Source organism: Salvelinus alpinus, chromosome 1 (genome assembly GCF_045679555.1).
Source record: "Salvelinus alpinus chromosome 1, SLU_Salpinus.1, whole genome shotgun sequence".
Taxonomy (NCBI): Eukaryota; Metazoa; Chordata; class Actinopteri; order Salmoniformes; family Salmonidae; genus Salvelinus; species Salvelinus alpinus.
The window spans coordinates 57,319,281-57,336,862 of NC_092086.1; the positions used below are offsets into that span (position 1 = coordinate 57,319,281).

The 17,582-nt window shown below is 45.8% G+C and overlaps 1 protein-coding gene across 1 annotated transcript; it reads right to left on the minus strand.

Moving 5' to 3' along the window:
* Positions 1-1,449: 1,449 nt before the first annotated feature.
* Positions 1,450-17,563, minus strand: aldh16a1 (aldehyde dehydrogenase 16 family, member A1). The gene is made up of 17 exons (XM_071348141.1): positions 17,158-17,563; positions 13,371-13,470; positions 13,083-13,209; positions 10,004-10,161; positions 9,778-9,855; positions 9,304-9,491; positions 8,701-8,859; positions 8,233-8,391; positions 5,407-5,563; positions 5,243-5,318; positions 4,943-5,048; positions 4,635-4,765; positions 4,351-4,518; positions 3,070-3,274; positions 2,697-2,882; positions 2,440-2,565; positions 1,450-2,333 (listed from the first exon to the last, which is right to left on the minus strand). The coding sequence occupies exons 1-17, from the start codon at positions 17,242-17,244 to the stop codon at positions 2,166-2,168; spliced, it is 2,379 nt and encodes a 792-aa protein (XP_071204242.1). The 5' UTR covers positions 17,245-17,563; the 3' UTR covers positions 1,450-2,165.
* Between the last annotated feature and the right edge of the window lie 19 nt (positions 17,564-17,582).

Below are 17,582 nucleotides of genomic sequence, written 5' to 3' on the forward strand. Positions count from 1 at the left end.
TGGATTTAACGAGTGACATCAATAAGGGATCATAGCTTTCACCTGGTCAGTCTGTCATGGAAAGAGCAGGTGTTATTGTTTTGTATACTGTGTGGGTCTTAATGCACCCCAGTTCACTTGGTACATATTCAGATGGGTTTGTGGTTTCTAGGAAGAAAGAGATACATGCAAATCGTAGACAAACACAAGACTATACACAGTGTACAAAACAGGAACACCTGCTCTTTCCATGACAGACTGACCAGTATGAAAGCTATGATCCCTTATTGATGTCACTTGTTAGAGCCACTTCAATCAGTGTAGATGAAGGGAAGGTGACAGGTTAAATAAGGATTTTTAAGCCTTGACACATTTGAGACATGGGTTATGTATGTGTGCCTTGGGCAAGACAGATTTAAGTGCCTTTGAACAGGGTAGGTGCCAGGTGCACCGGTTTGACTGTGTCAAGAACTGCAACGCTGCAGGGTTCTTCACGCTCAACAGTTTCCCTGTGCATTAAGAATGGTCCAGCACCCAAAGGACATCCAGCCAACTGGACACAACTGTGGGAAGCATTGGAGTCAACATGGGCCAGCACCCCTATGGAACGCTTTCGACACCTTGTAGAGTCCATGCCTCAACGAATCGAGGCTGTTCTGAGCGCAATAGGGGATGCAACTCAATAGTATGAAGGTGTTCCTAATGTTTGGTATACTAAGTGTACAAGGCAACTATAGAGGGGTGTGCTGAGTATTTTTGTATGTAATAAGGCCCACCCATGGCTGCACCCCTGCCAAGTCATGTGAAATCCATAGATTAGGGCTTAATTTATTTCGATTGACTGATTTCCTTATACAAACCAACTCAGTAAAATCTTTGAAATTGTTGCATGCTGCGTTTATATTTTTGTTCAGTATAATAAGGAGGCTCGGGTAGAGCCTGAAGCTAGCATTAGCCATGGCAGGTATGCTATAAGGCTATGATAAAGCACTAGGCCTGGAAATGACCACAATGCGGGAAAGGCACTGCCCTTGTATAATACAATTATAACCGTAAAGAATGCACCATCAGCACAATAATGAAATGTGAGACAATGCCATCAGACTAGGGTGCCTGTATGTAGCCTCAGCATTAAATACATAGCAGCTGAGGGCTCAGACAAACTCCAGCTAGCTGTTTTTACACGGTCCTAGGTCGTCCTGGATTTAGCGACCGACAGTTTTTTACACACCTAAAGATAATAGAGTAGCACTGTGTGATGTAAAGCCACAGAAAACCAGTAGCTGCTTGCCGCTTTACAGCGGGGAACAAATTTATAAAACAGTCAAATTCATCACGGTATAAAAAACATAAAAAAACATCGTCATGACCTTACACACATGCCAGTCATACAATCACTTCCAGAAAAAGCAATCTCATGACCAGCCCTCATGAATTAAGATGGCCTACTTAAAAAGAGAGCACAAGATATGAGGTGAATATCTTTTTATTTTGGCTTTTGAACATCAGAAGTACATTATTTAGAATGTTTTTATCATATACATTTCAAAATGTCTGATTGGACATAAAAAAATGAAGACTAAAAACGTGAAGACTACTCGTGCTGAAACAGTAGGCCTAGCCTATCCGGCACGATTGAAGATCCCCACAAAAGGAATGTCTACTTTTGTGTTTGGAACACTACTAGTTTAACATAATACGGTACTAATAATGTAAAAATCGGTACAGCTGTATTAACTTCTCATGGGGGACAGAAATCTACATTTTGATTTCTTCCTCAATCTAAGCCCCTATTTGATAACATACAGTAAGGCAAAATTATGAAGGCATTGTTGGCTGACTAAAGCTGGCTTCCTGTAGAGAATCTGGTGTTATTTACCACCGAGTCGTCGGCATACAGTCCTCTGATGGGAGGAAACCACTGGAACATCCTAGGTTTCATAGTCATGAAAGAGGACGTTTCATACAGTTTGTAGAACATTTCCAAATTGCCCTTCTGTCAAGTGCGTTACATAAAATCATTCCCAGAATGCGACTAAGAATGACCCTTACAACCCCCCGCCCCCTTCACTTCAAATAAATGTTCTTGTTTTAATATACTTAATCTCTCACTCTACTGTCTCCCCCTGCCTCTTTCTCTCTCACCCATCTGTCTCTTTCCCTCCCTCCCCCCCCCCCGTCTCTCTCTAAGCAGTGGGTATCCAGACACTCTTCCACTGGACGGCCTGTCTCCACATCTCTTCCAGGAGTGAGGCATGAGGCTGGGCCCAGTCTCTCCCTCCATCCTCCTCCTGGCAGTGGAGCCACAGGCTCTTCAGAGGGCTGGCACACGTGTGCTGTAGGAACTGGCAACCCTGTGTGTGTGTGAGAGAGAGAGATTACACAGCTCATTTATATACTCTACTGGAATGCAATTAAGTGCTATTTGTTGTTGTGTGAGTATACAGGGGTCAAACATACCTCCATACTCCCCCAGTACCATACGGCCTTGATGACACTGTGATTGGCTAGAGCCTGGGTCAGCTGATCTCTGCCACCAGTTATAATGCTGACCACGCCTCCTGGAAGATCTGAGGACTGGAGAACCTAGAGAGACAGGTAACAGATGTGTTTGGGCGAAAATACATGCACACACACACGCAACAGCATACACAAGCAAGCGTGTGCACACAAGTACACAGTTGAATCAAAACGTCAGGGGGCAGGACAGAACTCACCTGGATGAATTCTAGAGCAGGCAGTGGGTACTTTGGACTGGGCACCATGACGACAGCATTGCCCATGGCAACAGCAGCTGCCAGCAGGGAGACCATAGAGAGGAGGGGGGAGGAGTCAGGGAGAACCACACCCACCACTCCAAGAGCCTCGGGGATGGACAGAGCCGAACCGGACTGTGGGACGGACTAGAGAAAAGGAGGTTAGAGAAGAGACACTTTATTTACAGTATGACCTCCTGAAGTGGAGAGGCTTTGTTGGTGGCCTGTGTGCCAGCCAGAACGTTGGGGGTGCGTGAGTAAGTGTTAAACACAAACAGCCACTAGTATTATACAGAAGTTACTACTATTAGGACAGAATACATAAAAGTCTCACCGGAACTCCGCCCCTTTCCTTATCACAGCGGGCGGCCCAATCACAGAGCTGAGCGATGCTCAGCTCCACCTCCATGTCCGCCTTCTCCAATGAGAGGCCTGTCTGGGAGTGGAGTGACACGGCCATGTCCCGTCTCTTCAGCTCCAAGGTCTCAGCCAGAGAGAAGAGGCACTGAGCTCGGGCCACAGGGCTCTTCTTCATCCAACTGTCAGGATAGCGAGAGAAAATATGCACAGTACACAAAACATTATTAACACCTGCTCTTTCCATGACAGACTGACCAGGTGAATCCAGCTGAAAGCTATGATCCCTTATTGATGTCACTTGTTAAACCCACTTCAAATCAGTGTAGATGAAGGGGAGGGGCCAGGTTAAGGAAGGATTTTTAAGTCTTGAGACAAGGATTGTGCATGTGTGCCATTCAGAGGGTGAATGGGCAAGACTAAAAAAATGTAAGTGCCTTTGAACAGGGTATGGTAGTAGGTGCCAGGCGCACCGGTTTGTGTCAAGAACTGCAACGCTGCAGGGTTTTTCACGCTCAACAGTTTCCCGTGTGTTAAAGAATGGCCCACCACCCAAAAGACATCCAGCTAACTTGACACAACTGTGGGAAGTGGAGTCAACATGGGCCAGCATCCCTGTGGAACACATGACCCCTTGTAGAGTCCACGCCCCGACTAATTGAGGCTGTTCTGAAGGCAAAAGGAGATGCAACTCAATATTAGCAAGGTGTTCCTAATGTTTGGTATACTCAGTGTAAATCACACACAGACCCAGACTCATATGCATTTTCTTTTCAAACTCCTTTCATGCCAGTCACTTCGAAGGAGAGATGAGAGAAGGCATTTATATGTGATAGTCCATACTGTATAGAGCCCAGAGTAAGATTAATGCTCCACTAAACGTACTCCGTAACCACCTTCACCACACCGCAGAGGGCTCTGCAAAGAGAATGCGGTGCTTGCCAGAGTTAAAGGGAAAGGGGGACAACTAGTGAGTTGCACAACTGAATGCACTCACCCGAAACGTGTCTTCCTCATTTAACCCAACCCCTCTGAATCAGAGAGGTGCGGGGAGCGGAGACCAGAGACAACGCTAGATTCACATTAAAACACAGCTCACTTACAGAATACAATGAAGTGCTATTTGTTGGTGTGTCTCCCCCAATATGTCATTATACAGGTGTCAAACACACCTCCATACTGCCCCAGTATCATACGGCCCTGACGACACTGTCGGTGACGTTTGGTCGATAAAAATCCAGCTTAGAGCAGAGCTTACCCAGGTTGGACCTTAATGGCCGCCTCCACGGCGTTGCGAACGTCTTTCCTCCCCCCGTCAGGACAGTAGGCGAGAACAGTTCCCCCTGGTGCCAGGACACACACACTGCTGCCAGACTCAGACTTACACTGCTTCCCCCCCACATACTGCAGATAGGAACGAGGGGTACTGAAGGAGAGATAGAAACAGGAGGGAGGGAAAGAGGGAATTAAGAACATTACAAGTGACTGAATAAGTACAAAGGCAACTTTAAAAGAAGTCTCGGAAGACAGACACACACACACCTGGATGAATTAGATCCCTCTGGAATGATGGCCGCTGATGCCGCCGTTCCAAACTTGGAGTAATCAACAGAGGCTGGAGAGGAGCGGGGTAGAGGAGGAGAGGAGGAAGGGCGGAGGAATTGGAACAGACCCTGGAAAAGAGAAGGGGTCATTTAGGAGACACTCAGACATAAGGCACACTGTCTACAAACAACCTATAGCCCGACACTCTAGAAGGCATGTGTGAATATCAGAAAAGATTGGATAATTACAAGCATTATCAACAAAATTCCCTCTGGACAGGGACAGAACATGGCTATTCTCCATACCTCCTTCCCTCCATCGATGCAGTTGCCACTCTCCTTGTGGCCAGAGATAGGCAGGGAAGGGTCCATCACAGAGTGGGAGTTCACCCACACTGTACCCACAGACAGGCTGGGGAGAGAGGTTCGAGGAAGGGTTAATAAGGTGTGTTATATCTCATAGTCCATTATTTGTCAGGTGGCTTTTGGGTGATAGGAATTATACATCTAACGCAGAGAGGACACACCACACTAAATGTCTTCAGCCATGGTGACTTGAGATTAATATTGGGAGACCAAGATAGTGTGTGTGTGTGTGTCCTGTACCTCTTGGCAGCCTCCAGGGCCAGAGTTAGGTCTTCAGTCCAGAGAGAGGCAGCCTGGCCGTGAGGGCTGTGGTTCCCTGTCAAGACAGATAAACAGATGGATAGATGAGTGTTTCATTAGTGGTTGGTGTGGTCATAGAAACCGTATGGTGTGGTCCTCCTTACCCAGAGTGACGCCCTCCCCGTGGCTCCTGAAGGAGAGGAGGGGTAACAGAGGGCCGGGGGATGGGGTCACCACACAGGTGCAGGAGGGGGCTACTCCACACAGCACCGTGGGGGGATAGGCAGCACCGGAGGAGGGCGGGGGACATGGCTGGATCAGCTGACACAAGCAAAACACAATTAGGTTACCATTTACTTAAAAATATATATATACACTGCTCAAAAAAATAAAGGGAACACTTAAACAACACAATGTAACTCCAAGTCAATCACACTTCTGTGAAATCAAACTGTCCACTTAGGAAGCAACACTGATTGACAATAAATTTCACATGCTGTTGCGCAAATGGAATAGACAACAGGTGGAAATTATAGGCAATTAGCAAGACACCCCCAATAAAGGAGTGGTTCTGCAGGTGGTGACCACAGACCACTTCTCAGTTCCTATGCTTCCTGGCTGATGTTTTGGTCACTTTTGAATGCTGGCGGTGCTTTCACTCTAGTGGTAGCATGAGACGGAGTCTACAACCCACACAAGTGGCTCAGGTAGTGCAGCTCATCCATGATGGCACATCAATGCGAGCTGTGGCAAGAAGGTTTGCTGTGTCTGTCAACGTAGTGTCCAGAGCATGGAGGCGCTACCAGGAGACAGGCCAGTACATCAGGAGACGTGGAGGAGGCCGTAGGAGGGCAACAACCCAGCAGCAGGACCACTACCTCCGCCTTTGTGCAAGGAGGAGCACTGCCAAAGCCCTGCAAAATGACCTCCAGCAGGCCACAAATGTGCATGTGTCTGCTCAAACGGTCAGAAACAGACTCCATGAGGGTGGTATGAGGGCCCGACGTCCACAGGTGGGGGTTGTGCTTACAGCCCAACACCCGGCAGGACGTTTGGCATTTGCGAGAGAACACCAAGATTGGCAAATTCGCCACTGGCGCCCTGTGCTCTTCACAGATGAAAGCAGGTTCACACTGAGCACATGTGACAGACGTGACAGTCTGGAGACGCCGTGGTGAACGTTCTGCTGCCTGAAACATCCTCCAGCATGACCGGTTTGGCGGTGGGTCAGTCATGGTGTGGGGTGGCATTTCTTTGGGGGGCCGCACAGCCTTCCATGGGCTCGCCAGAGGTAGCCTGACTGCCATTAGGTACCGAGATGAGATCCTCAGACCCCTTGTGAGACCATATGCTGGTGCGGTTGGCCCTGGGTTCCTCCTAATATAAGACAATGCTAGACCTCATGTGGCTGGAGTGTGTCAGCAGTTCCTGCAAGAGGAAGGCATTGATGCTATGGACTGGCCCGCCCGTTCCCCAGACCTGAATCCAATTGAGCACATCTGGGACATCATGTGTTGCTCCATCCACCAACGCCACGTTGCACCACAGACTGTCCAGGAGTTGGCGGATGCTTTAGTCCAGGTCTGGGAGGAGATGCCTCAGGAGACCATCCGCCACCTCATCAGGAGCATGCCCAGGCGTTGTAGGGAGGCCACACACACTACTGAGCCTCATTTTGACTTGTTTTAAGGACATTACATCAAAGTTGGATCAGCCTGTAGTGTAGTTTTCCACTTTAATTTTGAGTGTGACTCCAAATCCAGACCTCCATGGGTTGATAAATTTGATTTCCATTGATAATTTTTGTGTGATTTTGTTGTCAGCACATTCAACTATGTAAAGAAAAAAGTATTTAATAAGAATATTTCATTCATTCAGATCTAGGATGTGTTATTTTAGTGTTCCCTTTATTTTTTTGAGCAATGTATATATATTAAAAAGGTAATTTTATTCATTGTGCTCAACACCATATCTAACAAAATAATGATAAAAAAAAAAATGCCAAAAAGCAAGATGAAATAGTCCATATAGTCCAAGATGGAATTCTGAGTTGCAGTATTTGGAACTTGCATTGGATTTACTGTCTTCAGGTCTTCTTGAAATGTTATGATTATTTTGCTCACTGCAGTGCTTGTTCAAAATGTTTCCCTCCTATGGCCTAATTGGTATAGAGTGACTAATGTCCCCCACCTATACTAAGGCTGTACGCTATGAAAGTGACACGTCATTAACTACAAGGCTACTTCCTGGTATTCTAACTTTTGTAGGCTTTTCGAATGGTCTTCAAGTCAAATTTCATAAAAAAGCATTTGGAGAAATATGTTTCTCCACAAACACTAATATAATTGTATATCTAAAATGCCCCCGTTTTCTAACATTTTAAGATATTTTTTTAATGGGATTGACGATTACAGAATGAGGGTGTACACTGAGTGTACAAAACATTAGGAACTCTTGCGCTTTCCATGACATAGACTGACCAGGTGAACTATTGAAGTGCCTTTAAAACGAGGTATGTTAGTAGGTGCCAGGCGAACCCGGGTTGAGTGTGTCAAGAACTGCAATACTGCTGGGTTTTTCACGCTCAACAGTTTAATGTGGTACCAATAATGGTCCAGCGCCCAAAGGACATCCAGCCAACTTGACAACTGTGGGAAGCATTGGGGTCAACATTGGCCCGAACGCTTGACACCTTGTAGAGTCCATGCCCCGACGAATTGAGGCTGTTCTGAGGGCAAAAGGGGGTCCAACTCAATATTAGGATGGTGTTCCTAATGTTCTGTACACTCAGTGTACATGGTAGCCTAGCGGTTAAGAGTGTTGGGCCAGTAAACGAAAGGGTGCTGGTTTGAATCCCAGAGCCGACAAGGTGAAAAATCCGTCGATGTCCCCTTGAGCAAGGCACTTAACCCTAACTGCACCTGTAAGTCACTCTGGACAAGAGCGTCTCCTAAACGACTAAAATGTTAAATGTAAATATCGTGACTGACCGTGGCCCCCTGCTGTTGGGCCTCCTGTACTGCAGCGTCCACCAGCCTTCGGTCCCCCTCGGCCAGGAGAGGAACACTCTTCATCCCTGCCATCCGAACCTTCAGACGGGCTACAACACTGTCCAACACTGACTCCTGGACACACAGCATCCACTGGTACTGAGGGAGGAGGGTGAGAAAGAGAGCAAAATAAAGATATGGGGGGGGGGGTTATTTTATTGGTCTACTGTTCATATAAGTCATATAGGCCTACTGAGTCAGAGAGGGGGCTTTAAATGGGGGCTTTAATTATTTAATTTATTTTGGTGTGAGGGAGAGGTACAGATCGGTCATACTGTACAACACTGACCACCTGTGGCCATGGTTCGGATTGCATCTTGTTCTTTCACAGGAATCTCTCGATTCATTCAATGATTTGGCTTCTTTCTTTTTTTTAAACGAGTGAGAAAAGAAAGCCATCCGTTTCACCTCTCTGTTCTTCTTAAAGGCGGTCTCGATCACTCCATCCACGGCACTGTCGATATCGGCAGACTCAAAGATGATGAAGGGACAGGTGGCTCCGAGGGAGAGGGAGAGAGAGACGGGAACACCCATGCCTGCTGTGGCCCTGCACAGAATCTCTCCATCCTGAAAAAGAAGGAAAGAAGAGATTGGAGGGAAGTTACTAGTTGGTGAGAGAGAAAAGAGGAAGTTCAATCAAAAGCACAAACACACACGACTGTCACGGGACAACTGTCAAATTCACTGCCGCACCAAATGGAAAACGTTCACGTCACACAGCGAATTGCAGTCCCATTACATTTACATAGAATTCTGGTCATTCGGCAGACCCTCTTCTCCGGAGCGACTTACAGTCAGTGGTTTCAACCAGGGTAGATAAAACAACCGCATATCACAGTCATAGCAAGTGAAAACATTCCTCGATAAAGAACCTGTCAGTGAAATGAGAGCTAGTGAGAAGATGCACGAGCAGATGCATACAGGAAAAAGACATCAAAAAGGATGCATAAGCACTACTGACTAACACATTGGTTTGAGTGAGTGTGTGTGTGTGTGTGTGTGTGTGTCCACCTTCTTGTTGCCACTGTAAGTGACATAGCTGACGTGCGGGTTTTGAGCCACTTTAGAACCCAGCGACAAAACGTCGCCCGTCACCACATTCAGCACCCCCGCAGGAAGTCCCGCCTCCACAAACAGCTGAGCCAATAACAGAACAGGAGGCGCTGTCCCCACGCCAGGGATCGCCACCACTGCGTTGCCTGGGAAACAGAAACGTTAAGGTCACAAACGGTAGAGTAAAGCTTTACCTTCCAGAAGGGAATCTTTGTCAGGGTAGAAGGTGACAGGGTCCGTTTTGAAACGTTTTTTCCCCCATGACTTTCTAGGTAATTGACCTTTGGTCATGTTGATTAGATAGCCTGGATCTGTAACTCTCTGTGTGTGTGTGTGTGTGTGTGTGTGTGTGTGTGTGTGTGTGTGTGTGTGTGTGTGTGTGTGTGTGTGTGTGTGTGTGTGTGTGTGTGTGTGTGTGTGTGTGTGTCATACCCATGGCCAGTGCAGGTAAGACTTTCAGCATGAGAGAGTAGAGAGAACAGTCGTCAGAGACAACCACCACCACCACACCTGAAAGACACAAACACAAGAGAACATTCAACACACACACACTTCACAAATCACAGTTGTACAATACTCAAGGAAAGATCTCCACGACATCCATGCACGCGCGGATAAAGATTCACTTACAAACACGCGCACACTAGCATGGACTAACCTCGTGGCGTCCAGTCGGGAATGAGTGAGTCTCTGAGCTGAGCCCAGCCGGAATAGTACTGCAGCAGTCTGACCAGTGCTGAAGGGGAACTGGGAGACTGGGCCAGGTCACACAGCTCTGACAGACACTGACCGTGTCTCTGGAGGCCACTCACCAACCTGACACACACACACGATGGACGCACACACGCAAGCACACGCGAAGAGACAGACGTTATAGAGATAATACAGAGCATTTCTCAAAATGCTAACTTGAATTTGCCCGGCATAAATATTAGATATTAAATTGTGGTCTGTAGTGTAGTGTTTATGGTTGCGATGGCACCTAGTGCCAGCCTTGGTAGTTTACTCCTGCAAAATGATCCGGAATTATTTGTTTTTAAAATGTGCATTGTTTATCAACTTCTTGTTGTTGTTGTAGCTTATTAGGTATAGAAGACAGAAATCTCATTTTAAAAAGGTTTTTACTATCATTGTTAAATTAGCTGACACATTTGGCTACTTCTCCAATCAACTAGCTAATTGTTTGGATTCAAATGCCAGACTAGCTAGATCGTCATCTCAACTCATCTCCCACGGACAGGACCGAAGTCTGCGCCAAAAGATTCAGAAATGGCAGCACACCTCCACTGATTATGATTCCGCAGAAGTTTTGCACATATTAAAAACAACCCTGTGTGAGAAGCTGGAGAACAGCCTCTTTCAATATGGGACCCGGTACCAGACTATTTAACAAACGTCTACTGTGTGCACTCCTAACGAGTGCAGTAGAACATGCACACCGGAGTTGGATGCTAAAGTACACTGGGCCTCAGGGCAACTCCCAAAGTCATTCAGCTTGGGTATTTTAAAAATGCAAAAATCCAGAAACAACAAGAGCTTTTACTGCTGAATGACGTGGTCACTGATAGAGGTCTGGACTTTCTGCCTCATTGAGACTTGGCATCAGCGCAATGAGTATATCTTCCCTCAACCGAGGCGCTGCAACTGGCCACACCGACCTGGACAGTCCTCTCACACCCGGATGGGGTGGAGGATTGGCTGTAAATCTACAGGACTGACTATTGTGAAGTCTACTCCAGTTACCAGCTGTCTCATCTTTTGAACGCGTAGCTTTCAAGATAACTGGCTCTGCGTCAGTACTGGCTGTGTTGATTAAAAAAATAATTATAATAATTATAATAAAAATATATAAAAAAAATAAAAAAAATAAAATAAAAATACAAATCGGCCTCCAAAACTCAACTGACTTCCTTGTTGAACTATCCGAGCTACGAACACTCCTAAGTCTCGTGCCCTGCAACGCTAGTGCTTGGTGATTTCAACATACATGTCGACTCCCCTGACTGCAGTCTCTCTACTGGCCTGGCTGATGTTCTGCATAACTTTGGACTCTAACAGCATGTGGACTTTGCCACCCACGACAAAGGCCATTACACTAGAGCTGGTCTGTAATCAGAGGCGTGGATCTGGCCAAACTGGATGGAATTATGCCAGGCCTGTCCGACCACAAACTCATCACCTTCGCCCTAGCTATTCCTCTGCCCACTCAGCCCAAGAAACGCTCTATAGGAGTCTTAAAACTATAAAACACAGCCACAGCCCATCTCCAACCTGCCAGTTACTGACTCTGTGGCTCAATACAACACTGCCTTGGCCTCCAAACTTGATGAAGTTGCTCCTTTGAAAACGTCTTTCCCCATATCTTCTCCCTGGTACACCGAGGAGCTTACGCTCTCTCAAAGCAACTGGCCGTCGTCTAGAACGGCAGTGTAAGAAAACTGGGCTAACTGTCACGTGCAGATATTTGAGCGACATCAGAAAGACTACAAACAGGCCTTAAAGCTCAGACATCCTACTACTACTCCCAACTGATCCGCAACGGCAGTGGAAACTATTGGGTGCGCTCTCCGACTGGGAGCAAGCTCCTCCGGCCTCAGCCTCCCCAGAACAGCGCAATCAATACCTGTGCTTCCAAAGCAAAATTGAAAACATCAACACCCCCATTCTGTCCTCTCCAGCCCCTGTAGTTGATCTAGCCGGTCCTCTGCTCCCTGAGTCAAGGTTCTCCACCTTCACCACAGTCACTGCAGCTGATGTAACCAAACTGGTTAGAACAAAATGAGGCCCACCACTTGACCCTGTCACCACCTCCCTTGTCAAAACCTGCTTACCTGCCCTGGAGCCTTTCACGGAAATCATCAACACGTTCCTCACCACTGGATGTGTCCCTCAGCTCAAACTCGCTGCAGTCATACCAGTACTTAAAAAGCCTGGTTCTGACCCCAACAACCTCTAGAACTGCAGGCCCATCTTCAACCTGCCATTTCTGAGTAAGCTTATCGAACACGCCATCTGGCCACTCGCAACCTACTCGAGCCCTTCCAGCTGGGCATCAGAGCTGGACACAGCTCATGAATGCCGGCTCTGGGGCTGCCAGCACCCTCATAGTGCTGGACCTCAGTGCAGCATTCCAGTCACTGTCAGGGCTGGAGAGTCTCTGGCCTCGTTTAAGGCACATGCTAAAGACTGAGCTGTTCAGAAAAGCTTTCAAAGACCTATGTTAATTCTGTTCTCCTGACGACGCCTATATATAGCTTTGATTGTGGTCCGCTTACAATGTTCTGTGTTTCTGATTGTTATTATTTTATTTTGTATTATTTTCTTCAGCGTCGTGGGTGAGAAAAGCCCTTTACATCAAGTATTATTAGTGTGTATCTCAGTGAGCCATTGACAGAGGTAAAGGGGTGTATCAGTCAACCCTAGGCAGAGGTAAAGGGGTTGATCAGTCAACCCTAGACAGAGGTAAAGGGGTGTATCAGTCAACCCTAGACAGAGGTAAAGGGGTGTATCAGTCAACCCTAGACAGAGGTAAAGGGGTGTATCAGTCAACCCTAGACAGAGGTAAAGGGGTGTATCAGTCAACCCTAGACAGAGGTAAAGGGGTGTAGTGTGAATCAGTCAACCCTAGACAGAGGTAAAGGGGTGTAGTGTGTATCAGTCAACCCTAGACAGAGGTAAAGAGGTGTAGTGTGTATCAGTGAACCCTAGACAGAGGTAAAGGGGTGGTGTGTAGCTACTTGAGTAGAGTCTTGGCTCTGAGATGACAGGGGAGAGCACTCCAGGCCTTGAAGCCACTGGCCCCAGAGGACACAGACAGGGATGCATCCTCATCCACAGCACACACAGTACTACACACAGGACCACCTAGGGAGGGAGTGGGAGAAAAACATGGCAAAATACTATTTTATTGATGATGCATTTCAAATATAACAAGAGAAAACAGTGGGCAGTGGAGGACAAGAGATATAGATAGAACAACAATACTAAATTAAGGGGATGGCTCCCCTGTAGGTTATCTTTTTTACCTGAAGAGTCGGTCACATTGCATGTCTGTCTGTCTGCAGAACGGACAAACTTTCCATCGATGAACAGACCGAGAGCACGAGACTGAGACTCAAGCCAAGCCTGAGGAAAGATACAGAGATAGAGCTTACATCAGTGTGTATGAGAGAGTAGGCTATACAATGGAGGATAGGGATTTTTATTTATTTATATATATATATATATATATATATATATATACACACACACACATACATACAGTTGAAGTCGGAAGTATACATACACTTAGGTTGGAGTCATTAAAACTTGTTTTTCAACCACTCCACACATTTCTTGCTAACAAACTATAGTTTTGGCGTGTCGGTTAGGACATCTAACCGACTCGCCAAACAATTGTTTACAGACAGATTATTTCACTGTATCACAATTCCAGTGGATCAGAAGTTTACATACACTAAGTTGACTGTGCCTTTAATAGCTTGGAAAATTCCAGAAAATTATATGGCTTTAGAAGCTTCTGATAGGCTAATTGACATCATTTTAGTCAATTGGAGGTGTACCTGTGCATGTATTTCAAGGCCTACCTTCAAACTCAGTGCCTCTTTGCTTGACATCATGGGAAAATCAAAAGAAATCAACCAAGACCTCAGAACCTCCACAAGTATGGTTCATCCTTGAGAGCAATTTCCAAACGCCTGAAGGTACCACGTTCATCTGTACAAACAATAGTACGCTAGTATAAACACCATGGGACCACGCAGCTGTCATACAGCTCAGGAAGGAGATGCGTTCTGTCTCCTAGAGATGAACGTACTTTGGTGCGAAAAGTGCAAATCAATCCCAGAACAACAGCAAAGGACCTTGTGAAGATGCTGGAGATACAAAAGTATCTATATCCACAGTAAAACAAGTCTTATAAATCAACATAACCTGAAAGGCCGCTCAGCAAGGAAGAAGCCACTGCTCCAAAACCTCCATAAAAAAGCCAGACTACGGTTTGCAATTGTACATGGGGACAAAGATCGTACTTTTTGGAGAAATGTCCTCTGGTCTGATGAAACAAAAATAGAACTGTTTGGCCATAATGACCATCGTTATGTTTGGAGGGAAAAGGGGGAGGCATGCAAGCTGAAGAACACCATCCCAACGTGAAGCACGGGGGTGGCAGCATCATGTTGTGGGGGTGCTTTGCTGCAGGAGGGACTGGTGCACTTCACAAAATAGATGGCATCATGAGGCGGGAAAATCGTGTGGATATATTGAAGCAACATCTCAAGACATCACAGGAAGTTAAAGCTTAGTCGCAAATGGGTGTTTCCAAATGGACAATGACCCCAAGCATACTTCCAAAGTTGTGGCAAAATGGCTTAAGGACCACAAAGTCAAGGTATTGGAGTGGCCATCACAAAGCCCTGACCTCAATCCTATAGAAAACTTGTGGGCAGAACTGAAAAAATGTGTGCGAGCAAGGAGGCCTACAAACCTGACTCAGTTACACCAGCTCTGTCAGGAGGAATGGGCCAAAATTCACCCAACTTATTGTGGGAAGCTTGTTGAAGGCTACCCGAAACGTTTGACCCAAACAATTTAAAGGCAATGCTACCAAATACCAATTGAGTGTATGTAAACTTCTGACCCACGGGCCTCCCGGGTGGCGCAGTGGTCTAAGGCACTGCATCGCAGTGCTAGCTGTGCCACCAGAGACTCTGGGTTCGAGCCCAGGCCCTGTCGCAGCCGGCCGCGACCGGGAGGTCCGTGGGGTGACGCACAATAGGCCTAGCGTCGTCCGGGATAGGGAGGGTTTTGCCGGTAGGGATATCCTAGTCTCATCGCGCACTAGCGACTCCCGTGGCGGGACTGGCGCAGTGCGTGCTGACCAGGTCGCTAGGTGTACGGTGTTTCCTCCGACACATTGGTGCGGCTGGCTTCCGGGTTGGATGCGTGCTGTGTTAAGAAGCAGTGCGGCTTGGTTGGGTTGTGTTTCGGAGGACGCATGGCTCTCGACCGTCGTCTCTCCCGAGCCCGTACGGGAGTTGTAGCAATGAGACAAGACAGTAACTACTAACAATTGGATACCACGAAATTGGGGAGAAATGGGGGATAATAAAACATTTTAAAAAAATAAACAATTCTGACCCACTGGGAATGTGATGAAAGAAATAAAAGCTGAAATAAATAATTCTCTCTACTATAATTCTGACATTTCACATTCTTAAAATAAAGTGGTGATCCTAACTGACCTAAGACAGGGTATTTTTTACTAGGATTAAATGTTAGTAATTGTGAAAAACTGAGTTCAAATGTATTTGGCTAAGGTGTATGAAAACTTCCAACTTCAACTGTACACACACACTACCGTTCAAAAGTTTGGGGTCACCTAGAAATGTCCTTGTACATTAGTGTCTAGTTTGAGAAAATGACACCTCAAGTCCTCAACTGGCAGCTTCATTAAATAGTACCCGCAAAACACCAGTCTCAACGTCAACAGTGAAGAGGCGACTCCAGGATGCTGGCCTTCTAGGCAGAGTTCCTCTGTCCAGTGTCTGTGTTCTTTTGCCTATCTTTTATTTTTATTGGCCAGTCTGAGACATGGCTTTTTCTCTGCAACTCTGCCTATAAGGGCAGCATCCTGGAGTCGCCTCTTCACTGTGGCGGTCCTCATGAGAGCCAGTTTCATCATAGCGTTTGATGGTTTTTGCTACTGCACTTGAAGAAACGTTCAAAGTTTTTGAAATTTTCCAAAAAGTAATAATGGACATTTCTATTTGCTTATTCAAGGTATTCTTGCCATAATATGGACTTGGTCTTTTACCAATTAGGTATATGTTCTGTATACCACTCCTACCTTGTCACAACACAACTGATTGGCTCAAACACATTAAGGAAAGAAATTCCACAAATTAACTTTTAACAAGGCACACCTGTTAATTGAAATGCATTCCAGCTGACTACCTATTGAAACTGGTTGAGAGAATGTCAAGAGTGTGCAAAGCTGTCAAGGCAAAGGGTGGCTACTTTGAAGATCCATATTTTGATTTGTTTAACACTATTGGTTACTACATGATTCCATATGTGCTATTTCATAGTTGATGTCTTCACTATTATTATACAATTTAGAAAATAATATAAAGAAAGAAAAACCCTGGAATTAGTAGGCGTGTCCAAACATTTGACTGGTACTGTATATATTTGTTACTGCTCGGTTAAAACAATCTTGGTTGACCAACAGCCTAACCACCAAACAATCGACCAGACAACTAATTGGGGTCAGCCCTACTTATAATGTGGGCCTATTCAAATCTGGACAGGTAGACATGAATGAGACCAATTCTGAGTTGGTCACATTTGATTGGCTGCAGAGACAGACACCTCTAACACAGAGAGTAGGGAGGTCAGGATACACTTTTCACTAGTTCCAAGCACATCATACTGCACATAATCTAGCAAAAACTACATTTCTGAAACGTAATCTGGACATGTTAGGTGGTTAGCTGTTGAAAGAGACTGCTGTTCTCTACAGAAGATCCCATCCAACTTGATCCCCAAGACCACATCTCACATGACTGCCTTTGAGTTAGTTACCGTAATAAACTTCACATGGTAATAGCCAGCTAACTCCTATTATCTAAAACATGATGTAAAACGTGACGAGAAAGATAAGTTAAATGTCATTACATGGGTGAAATTCTAACAAAATGTTCTTTATTTCGAGTAAATTGACCTCGAAGGTATGTGTCTTACTACTACTTAGACCTATGCAACCAATATCTCGACACTTGTGCAGCAAATACATGTTTTTTTTGTTTTTACCTGAGCAGTAGCAGTGCTGGAACTACTCGGTCCGTACTCCATAGATTGAAAGATATCGTGTATTGTCTTGGAGGTGCTGCCAGCCATTACACAATGTTGCAAGAAGTAACTTTTAACTTATATTGATCATCAACAAGAAGACTATATATCAGACACTGGCTTGCTTGCTCTGTAGTCCGTCAGCGTGCTAACCAGAAATAATGCTAACTAGCTTTGCTAATTCTGTGGTCTGAGAGTTCAGATATCAAAAGAAAAGTTCCCCACGACGAACTGCAACGTGCTGAATGAAGAAATATTGTTCTTCCCTGTCGCACTAACTCCCCCCTACTTTACTAGCTTCGTCGCTGCCCTCTTTGCTTTAACTAGTCGGACAAAAATCAACTAGCTACCATGTTGTGTACGGTAGTCGGTTTCTTCACGGACAC